At 32.6% G+C, this 11,012-nt stretch overlaps 1 protein-coding gene across 1 annotated transcript; it reads left to right on the top strand.

Moving 5' to 3' along the window:
* Positions 1–97: 97 nt before the first annotated feature.
* On the top strand, positions 98–10,175 carry LOC132548347 (transmembrane emp24 domain-containing protein 1-like). The gene is made up of 4 exons (XM_060212202.1): positions 98–253; positions 1,906–2,003; positions 3,242–3,431; positions 4,433–10,175. The coding sequence occupies exons 1-4, from the start codon at positions 98–100 to the stop codon at positions 4,667–4,669; spliced, it is 681 nt and encodes a 226-aa protein (XP_060068185.1). The 3' UTR covers positions 4,670–10,175.
* The last annotated feature ends 837 nt before the right edge of the window (positions 10,176–11,012 follow it).

Raw genomic sequence — 11,012 nt, 5'->3', positions numbered from 1 at the left:
TGCTAATACCCGTTGAAAAAAGTTCGAGTAGTTCTGCAGTGAATAAAACGTCATTTCCTTTAAATTTACTTCCGGTATTGACTAGTGCTGTGCCGAAATGGCTACTTTCATATACATTTTAGTTTCAGCTATGTTCCTTGTCTCTACAGTTAATCCTTTCGAAATTGATCTGACTGTGGAGATAAATGCAGGTGCTCAAGACTGTTTCTACCAGAACGTAAAAAAACCTGTCGGGATCGAAATAGAATATCAGGTAAAATTGCATGGCAAAGGAGGCCAAGGTTTCTGAAAAAGTTGCAACATTTCATGAACGTGTGCAGCCAATCGGATGCTGACAAGTTCCTTTTTTTTACTAAAAGTAAATTGCCATCGTTTTAACTCTCCGTGTGTATTGGAATTTACGATAATGTCACAATAAGCAAGTTTTGATATTCTTACTGTGATGGAAATCATTAAGAATTGCATTTTGAGGAAAACCATCTCTACTTTGAGAGGGGAGGAGTCAAGTATCTGTTTATTTACATTGGCAACCACGCCCACCGTGCTCATGACACGTTTTTTTTTTCCACGATGTGGATATGAATTTTGAAAACACAACAAACACAGACTGTATCTTTGCTAGGGAATGTTGACATACTGTACATTTTGCATTACAGTTTACACTATACTTGCTCTACGTGTACCATATAAATACGAAAATAATAAAGCATGCATTTTTTTCTATATGCACGGACCAGTTGTAACATAAATATTCTTTTGTAACAATGTTTTTTGCAGGCATAAATCCTTTGGGTCCGAGGGGCACTGGGTTCCTGTAAAACAAATTACCATTTCAGTATCCATTTTTATTTAGTTTTACATAGGATGACATGTGCTATTTTTCACTTCACCTAGAAATGCTGTACATGTTCATATTCCAGGATTTTCCTCGGTAATGTTATCAACACTATATCAATGGTAATGTTATAAATAAAAAGATTTATCAAATGGCCAATCATTTTTCTTATATCACACACATTATTACATTTTTTTCTAAGTAATTTTTGCATAGGTACTTATAAATTCAAAATGTATATACTGAAACAATCACGTAGTAAATTTCTTCCTGTTGTATTTATTTTTTGAGGAGGATGACCACAAGTTTAGGTAACTGACAAAAATATGTCCTGTTCATTGTATGAAGTTTTTTTTTCTGCATTTCAAGGATCTTTTATAACAATATTGTAAAGGAGATAACATATAGCCTGTTATATTATATATATTTGTCATGTAAAAATAAGTAGGCAATACCAACTTGTATTGCCATATTCATTTGGTATGAAAATTCCTCTCACCATTTCATTCCATGATCTTAACTGTGAAGGAAATGGAACACATGATTAAAGTTAATACAGGTGTCAGCAATGTCATCAACAATCAAAGCAAGATGTAGCATTAATATCATTTCAGCATAGAATGGTAACTCCATGTTTATTGACACTGACATCTGAAATGCCCTGTTTGATCACATTACGGTCAGTGAAATTTTGGCTGTTTTAAAGCCGAAAACACACCAATGTCTTGAGCCAGAAAGTGTGATACGTGTAAACATTATTTCCTGACTTCAAATAATCATTTATTCAGAAAATGATAAATATACTTAGAATATTTTCCCAAATTTAGTAAATTAAGTAAATATTACTGTGTATTCCAATATCTGGAGACATAGACCACTGTAAAATACTTGCAGAAAATTAAAAAAAAAAAAATGCGTTAACAGGATTTAGAAGATGGTTTGTTGAAAAATGGGGAATCAAATTATGTGTTATAAATCTAGTTTTACTATAATGATGCACCGTATTGATTTAATGCACATTTTTTTTTTTTACAGTTTACTTATCAGATAAGCATTCTTTGCCTTTGCAGGTCATAGATGGTGGTGATCTGGATGTCACCTTTTCTGTGCAGGCCCCTAATGGTCGTGTGTTGTTGTCTGATGTACAGAAGTCGGATGCTGTTCACAAGTAATATACTTGTTTTAATATACCTCTAGTAATACTGAGTTGTCTTTTTTTCTTCCGAATTTGTTAAGGTCCAACAAAAAAAAAAAAAAAACATACTTGTTATCTTACTATGCTTATGTCCATTGCTGTTCAGCAGAGTAGTCAACAATTATTATTGTATTGTCCTCGTCCTGACAAAGGGCACAATTTTTCACAATTTTATGTTTTCTGCTAATATGATGTATCAGTAACTGTGTGTTCTGAATATGCATATTGTGTGGGGTACAACTAGACTGATTGAATTGTGTTGTCACAGGTGACCTCTTGACAGTATTCTACCACTGGGAAAATAACAAACAGAATAGTCAATAGTTTCTGTTGTCCTGTCATTGATGCAGTCTGTAGTGATTGGTTGTTGCACTTGTGTTTGCAGAGGTATTGTAAACACATGATGAAAAAAATATGCAACATGCACATGTTCAATAGTTTACAGAAGTGACCTGACAAAAACATGTATAAATTTACAAATTGAAGTATTGAAGTTTGTCATTTTAAAAAACGAACTCAATGAAAATGGTAATGAAGTGCAAACTGTTGTTGGATAGGGGGTATTTTTTTCAAATAAAGACAGTTATTCTGTATGAAATATACCTTAGATAGCACATTGTCTTCCCTTAAAAATAGATACATTATACTCATCTAATTTTATAATAAATAATTAAAGCAGCTTAAAAGTTACTTTTAGGCTTTTTATAGAAAATTCTAAAGCAATATGTGTATCCTTTCAAGAACATGTTATGTATGTATTAAATAATTACTTGGTAGCTATTTGGAAAATAGACTTGGTTACCTCTCATTCGAGTTATTGAACTTTTTAAATTACAAAACTAAAATCTTGAAAAAACTGACAATGATAATATCAATATTTAGATCAAATAGTTTCTATATATTGGTATGTGGTCCTATACCTGTCAGATGTGTGTTGATTCTGTCAGCATGAAGTTAACTCATTTTACATGTCTTAATTTTTATATTAATACAAAAAGTGCAAAAAAGGAAAGCATTCCATGACCTGTTATTTTACTTTCTATTCAGTCAGATTGTTCCTCACAAAATGTACGCCTTTCCTCCCAAGGGTTTTTATGGATCACTGTCATGTTGTTTATAAATATGATGAATGAAAATAATTTGAGTGTTATGTGTTATTACATATATTATTGTAATTCTATGTGTACTGTTGCAATTGTGTGGTTTTTCAGGGTTGAAGCAGAGGTTGCTGGAGATTACAAGATTTGTTTTGATAACACATTCAGTCATTTCAACCCAAAGGTTGTTTATTTTGAATTGGTGTCTGATGATGACGATGATGAAGATGATGACGACAAAGACTGGAATTTTGCTAAGGAAGAATTGTCAGGATTAATTGATATGACAATTCTAGATTTTAAGGTACAGATAATGTTCAGTCTTTTGAAATCATATAGTTAACTTTCATGTTTTAACTAACGTCAGACATTGGTATTTTGACTAGGGATGCTGGTACTCATGTCGTTGAATGCTGAAATTTTTACTGTGGATAATGGTAAATTGACAGAGGGTGCTGATATTTAGACTTGGGATGATGATAACCGACTGAGGGTGCCGAAATTTTTACTAGGTAGAATGGTAATTGACCGAGGGTGCTGATTTTTTCACATTGGATGATGGCCTTCTGACTGGGGGTGCTGAAATTTTGACTGGGGAGGATGATAACTGACTGACAGTGCTGATATTTTGACTTTGGAGGATGATAACTGACTGGGGATGCTGAAATTTTGACTTGGGGTGATGGTAAACTGACTGGGGGGTGCTGATATTTTGACTTGGGGTGATGGTAAACTGACTGGGGGTGTGTGGATATTTTGACTTGGGGTGATGGTAAACTGACTTGGGGAAGGCAATATTTTGACTGTTGAGGATGATAACTGACTGAGAGTGCTGATATTTTGTCTTATGGTGATGGTAAATTGATTGAGGGTGCTGATATTTTTTTGACTTGGGGTGATGGGTATTTATCTAACGGCTTTACATGTATGCTTGTTATGTGACTAGGATTGTTTGTTTCATAATAAAGGATGTGGGGTGTTAGTTTACAAGTTGATGATCATGCTACTTGTTTAACGGCATCAAAATTAAAAAATATATATATATAACTGCCTCATGATATCACATTATATTTAAAATTTTATCCTCTCCTTTATAATAGGACTTTTAATCGGAGTTTTTAATTAAGCTATATGTGCTGAGATCTACAGGTACTATCATATAGAAACCTTAGATTAAGTTACATCTGACTGATCAGAGACATCAACTGGAGGATGTGTTATATATTCAGGATTTCAGATTACTGTTATAGATGGATACACACTCCTTCCCAAATCAATGCTGATATTTGTGTATTCTTATTTCAGCGAAAGATAGAAACTATGAAGGACCATTTGGACAAATCTGCACAGATTCAACACTTTTTAAAAAATTATGAAGCAAGAGATCGAAATACAGCCGAGGCAAATTTCCAGCGAGTGAATTGGTTTTCTGGAGTTCAAGTATTTATAATGGTGTCTGTTGGTCTCACCCAAGTTCTTCTTATACGAGGCTTGTTTGATGACAAGAGTAGGGTACATAATGTAATGAAAGCCAGAACATAAACAAATATAGTTTGTGCTTTTATGGTTACATTGAATCTGTGAAGTAATGTGATTTTTTTTGTTCAAATTGAAACTAATTGTAAAATCAAAAACGTGATTATGATCAATATCACAAACATGTTTCTAGATAGATCAACGAAGAATTCCTCAAATTTTCAATTTAATTGACTAAAGGAAATATGATTTGTTAGAATTTTCCAATCAGAAGTATGAAAGTCTTTGCCTGTTTTTTCTAACTTTAACATTTGAATCAGTAAGACGTATTAAGTATCATGTGGTGAACATTCTGTTGGGTAAATTTTGGGTTCTTGGTTGAGGGTGTAGAATAGAGTTCTTAATTTTTTTTAATAGTTACAAGGCACGCGGGTTATTGGTTTTTGCTGACCTTTTTATATTTTTCCCCAATTATCGGGATTTGTTTATTTCTGCCAAAAACAATTTGTAAGTTTTAACTTCAAACAAAAATTGAGAGAAATTCAAATGAAAAGTAATACCTGTAATAGTACAACGTTTCAAATTCAGTATTTTTACAGCTAAAAGGGTGCTCTTTTTTAATAGTTTTCTTTTCCATAATAATATAACTTAATTATACTGGTTGTTTGTAAAAATCAAAACAAGAATCTTTGATTTAAAAAGGAAAATGAAAAAAACTTGATGTTTTAGCATTCTTTTTATGGTATGACAAATGTGAATTGAGTAGAGCTAGTCTGTACGGTATTTTATACAGTACTCAATAAAGCATTCAGTAGTTTAAGATAGATTTTCTTGCCAAGGTTCCTTCATCCAGTGATTTGTAGGACTCGGATATTTAACTTCTGGAGTCATGATTTCCTGTAGGACTCTTAAATTCCGAGAACCCAATATATCTCTTAGTATTGGGATTCAGCAAAATTTTGGGAAACGGTGCTGCGGACTTGCCCGAAAAATCCTACAAAAACTGCTCATCTTGTTTGAAAGTCTTCTGTTAATGATTAATAATTATATCCCTTACTATGACCTGGTCAATGATGAATGGATGATATATATTTTTATAGTGTGAGAGAGTGTTTGTGAGGACACAGAAGGAGTACATGGAAAGGTATTATTTTATTCAGCTTGGAACTGGTACACAGATTTTGAGTCAATGTACATTTGTAGTGTATTTATCCTGTCTTCATTTGAGGTCCTAAATTGTTAGTAGTTATTCTAGTATTCCACTTACAATTAAGCATGTGATGTGATTCTAGCATTATCCTCTTGTTATACCCAGAGTTTTTAGGTCATGTGACCTTTGGTCGTGCTTTGTGCGGTGTCTGCTGTAAACTTTTCATTGTATTAAATTTCTTCTCATGTTCCACCAATGGGATTCAGTTGAAACATGCAATGAACAAACTTAAGATGGTGCTGACCAGGTGTTCTTATTTTGATGGCAGGTTAATTGCTCCCACTACTGCTACAGCAGCTGTTCTACACTGTAAATCACTTAGATTTTGTGACAATTTTTTTCTTGAACTCACCTCTTCAGAAATGATAGCAGATACATGATTTTGTCAACACTGATCTAGAAATGAGTTGGAATTTGCAAAAGATGAGCTATTAAAGATATGGAATTTGGAAAGCTTTTATATCGATAACTGATAGGTTCATACTAGGTTCATACTAGCTACCATTTTGCTTGTGAGAGTCACATGACTATACCTGAAAATTGATTCAGTCATGTGATACATGCTGTCTTCATACTGAATAGTATATGCCTGAGTAAAGGCAAGTACACATATGACAGAAATGAAGGTGAAAGCACCATATGCTTTTATATTTGGGGAGTGACGTAAAGAGTCTTCAAGAAAAGATGACATGACTTTAGATGTGTTTGAGCAGTGTTTAACATTTGGCTTTTTAAATGTGTTAACATTAATTATACAGCAGTTGTCCCTGCAGTTATGTCTTGGATGAATTTCTTTACATTCATTTTGTAATGAAATCATTTTGCATGTAATAAACAGTTTTGTGAATATTTAAGCACCTTTCTACCACAAAAATAGCATCATGGAGTAAGGTTTATATCTGTTATGGCACACATGCTCGACCTACCTCTGACCTAAAGTTGTACATCAGGTTGATGACACTTTGTGATATTCTATAAGATATATGAATTCACAGAAAATGTGTGTAAAAGCAAGATGATTATGAAGAAAGAACAAGGATGCCATCAAGAGTTGTTATTCTTGTACAAATACAAAAAAATGTAATTGCAAGGAATTGGAATTGATTCTTTTTGCATATTGATGTGAAAATAAATCCCACACAAAAAATAAGTGACTTACAGCATATGTCTTTGAAGTCCGATGACCGTCACGGCTCATGCACAGTTTGTTGCACTTCCTTCGATTTCTGATCAGTTTAGCTCAGAATTGGTTTTAAACTTAGGTTTTGTTTCAGTATATGTAAACTTCAGTAGCATGACTCAATTCAAGCTTGATAAAAAAAAAAAAAAAACTGATAAGTAATGTGATGGAGTATTGAACACCACATCATTCAGATTAACTGATGGTCTTTGTGATTTGAAGTTTACAAAATACTCATAGTGTATAAACATTGGTTTAAATATGAGATTATGAACAATTTGTGTATAAGAGCTGTCAAAGCAAGGGATGTAATTTTTGTAATATATTGAAACTATGAAATGTATAAGTGACTTTTTAACTTTATTTAAATTCAATTTCAATTCAAAATCATTACAAGATTCCAAAGTACATAGTACAAAAAGCACATCCTGTTAGATTTGATGTTTTGTGATGTTTTTGAAGGTATGCACTTGATCATATGGATGGTAATTCAGTTGCCTTGACCTGTCCTTGACAGTTTCGGAACAATGTAGAAAGCTTCTTTATACAAGCCATTTCTCTTGATTTTTTTCACCTTTATCTTTTAATCATTTGTCTGTGATCAAAGAATTGTGGACTTGAACAACTTTATTATTAATAATTTTTTTACATGTAACAAGAATGTCAGAATAGGTTTAAAAGAGAACTTGTAAGCTTTCATAGACAGTGTATTGTCACTATCTTCACCAACGATTTAGTGTGCTTTAGTTGGTTGCCTGAAATCCATAACATTTTTGTATGTTAGTGTAATTACACATTTTGTATCTATGCAAGTTTTTCTGTTGCAGTAATTGTTTACCTTAAATTGCTCCTTTTTGCAGGGTTGGGAGATTTCTGATTTGCTGTGATCACGTGTCCAGTCCTGTTTACACGAGCCATAATTTTCAAGTCCTAGTTATCCGGTGTTGTCCCTGTTATTCCAGAGTCCTCGTTATTCAGTGGTATCCCAGTACCTAATACTTTTGTTTATGTTTTTTTAATGAATTGATATCAGAAGGCATTTTTCCCCCATCATTTTTTTATTTCCAGTTTTAAGGATGTACAGACAGCTGTGCCCTTTGTACTGATAATAGGCATAATTTAGAAAATATTGAGTAAATATCCCAGTTTAATATCAGAGTACTATTATTTGTGACAAAAACTCACACCAAGTCACACTTTTGATCTTAGGAATGTCACCAACGTACAAATCACTGATTTTGTATGTCCTTCTGATGTAGTATACTTTCTAGAGACAATGTAAAATATTCAAGCCCACGCCAACTATCTATTGTAGAAAGTTTTCTGTAAAAACGCATTTGAATTGACAGTTTCCATTAAATTTAAATGTGTCTGGTGTGTGTAAATGATTAATTTCAATGTAACAGGTATCCTGTAAATACACCAAAGTATCTGATTGACTGTGTATGTCGTAACATAGAACTTTGGAGCACATCAATAATAAAAAAACCTTATGTTTAATCAGAACAGTCACATACAGCGGTATATCTATATATCACACAGGATTGACAGTTGTTTTTCTTAGGAGATTTTATGAAAAAAGTTTTAAAATTAAAATTAAAATTTTCCAGACAAGTTTCATAAAATTTCCTGAAATGAAAATAGATTTGAGATACTTTCTATCACATTTTGACAGGTTTTTGAGTGAGAATAGGAAGTTTTGAGAACTCAGTGTGTTAAAAGGTTTGTTTCTCAGAAGCTGAGAAAGGACTGGTTGCTGTATTCTTGGGCAAAACATTTTACACTGATTGCTCTGGATGACATGCTGCTTATTTCCAGTGTGTTGTTTAGTGAGATAGCCACCAGCTACAGGAAGACACCACCTTGAAAAGACCTGGGCTGTTGATGGGTTGAAACCAAACAAAGTTGAAATGGGGAGGACAAAATCAAACAGAGTCAGCCATTTTGTTGTGCCATTTTAAAATCATGACATAATTTTATTGTCCATATTATGACGTAATAATCAATTTCTGATTGGCAAGGAAAAACAGCCCAGGGTATAATAAACATATGATATATGCAAATACATTACATGGGGGAATCCCTATATAACAGGTGAAGTATGTGATAAATTTGTTTATCATTCTTATCCATGATTTTACAGACTGATTCATCTTGTGGCCAGTTTGTCAAAAAGTAGATCTCATATACATTATCCCTCTGTTTAATATTACTGTCATCATTTGCTTAATGTGATATAGATTGTAATGCCTTGTAAATGTAATGGATGATAAATCTAAACAAGGAAACTACAGAGAAACTGCAACCACCATTTCAAACATCTACTTCTTTCAAGGGATGACAAAAGACTGTAACAGGCTATCTATTTGATGAGATGCGTTGTTAAAACTGTATATAGTAATGAAATTTCTCCCATTGACATCCATGCTTTACCACTTAAAACCTCATTAATGACACAAAGCACTGTATTGTATAACGATTGCTGGGTTTTGAAAACTAGATCAGTTTCTATAGGATTAGAAATTAAGACTTTTTGTTAAATTTTGGAGACAATTCTTGTTTGAAATGGCAGAATTTTTCTTCAATCTCAAGATGTTACCTCTGTTATCTATTCTTCATTTTTTTTTAATGTACATGGTAAAACAAAAAATATTCTTACTGTATACAAATAATCCAAATCCAAGGACAGCTGAATTCTGTTGATCTCCATGTCCAGACTCATAAACTAGTTCTGGACAAAGCTCAAATTTTAAGAGCCTTCATTTGCCATAGATATACTATCTCCTTTAATGTATGATTTAAAGAGGAAGCTGTCATGACACAGAGGCCTGGTATACATACATTCAATTCAAATGCATTATGTTTATAAAAAAATCCCACTAGAATCCAAAAAGATACTTCATTATGACATACTGGCATAAAAGTGCATATTTATCATCACTAGAGGTTCAAAACTGTTATAGACTTAATGACATGCTCTAATATTATTTATGTTTGAAAGGTTGATTAAGAATGAATTGCGACTGTTCAAGCTTGAGTGATTGGGAATATTTTTGTGTGATTTCATGACCTATTTTTGTCCTGTCAGAACTTATATATGCAATTATAACTATGCCTTTGTTAGAACCAGTTGTTGATCAATTATATCAGATGAATGAACAATAAAATTTGTGAACAAATTATTTCCTAGTCTTTGTACTTTGTTATAATATCTGTTGACTCACATAGTCCAAAGGACTACTGAGCATATGCTGTGGTGCTGTCATAAGTCTGTCACTCCTGATTATTTCAAAAATACACATCCTGAATTGCTGCATGTATTTTGACTCTATTTGATGTCAATAAACCTTTGGTGGTGGGAATTAAATATTGTATAATTTAAGATCTAACCTCAAGGAATGAAGTGGTTGCACCCATTATTTGAATTTGCTTTCCACCAATTTTAAGAATCAATTTTAAACTGATAAACTCAAAGGCAAATTAAATGACATTGATGAAACTTTGTAGGAATGATCAAGTAGGCTAGATGGTTTTGTACAAATGGTGTTTATTTCATGTTCATCAAAAGTACAATACAGACCCAAAAGTATTTATTGTCAAATGAGTCATAACTTGAGACTAAACATTTAAATTGGAATTGATTTCTTGTCAGTACATATATACGAACACATTGTTAAGGTGGAGAGTTGGATGAAATTTGGGATCATTTTAATTTCAATTCATTGTAATTTTTGTCTATTAAACTATATATATATATATAGGCTACAGGTAAGATTTGTTGTAACTGGCCTTACCTAAGGGAATTGTGTTGATAAAGATTGTGGCATTGAAATATTTTGCCGTGAGGGGTCCCATATAGAGAAAATTCATCTCTATTTATAACTTATTCTATATAAGCCTAGTATCTTTTAAGATAAGAAAATAAAAACCAGTGTCCTGTACTGTCAGCTTAAGTGGAAGTACTGAAATTGGAAATATAATTAACAACATAATCAACCAATCAATATCATTAGCATAAA

This window comes from Ylistrum balloti, unplaced genomic scaffold, assembly GCF_031769215.1.
Source record: "Ylistrum balloti isolate Yb309-2 unplaced genomic scaffold, AGI_CSIRO_Ybal_v1 Utg370010, whole genome shotgun sequence".
Classification (NCBI taxonomy): Eukaryota; Metazoa; Mollusca; class Bivalvia; order Pectinida; family Pectinidae; genus Ylistrum; species Ylistrum balloti.
The sequence above is the reverse complement of the archived record's forward strand: the minus strand, read 5'-3'. Positions and strand labels throughout refer to the sequence as shown.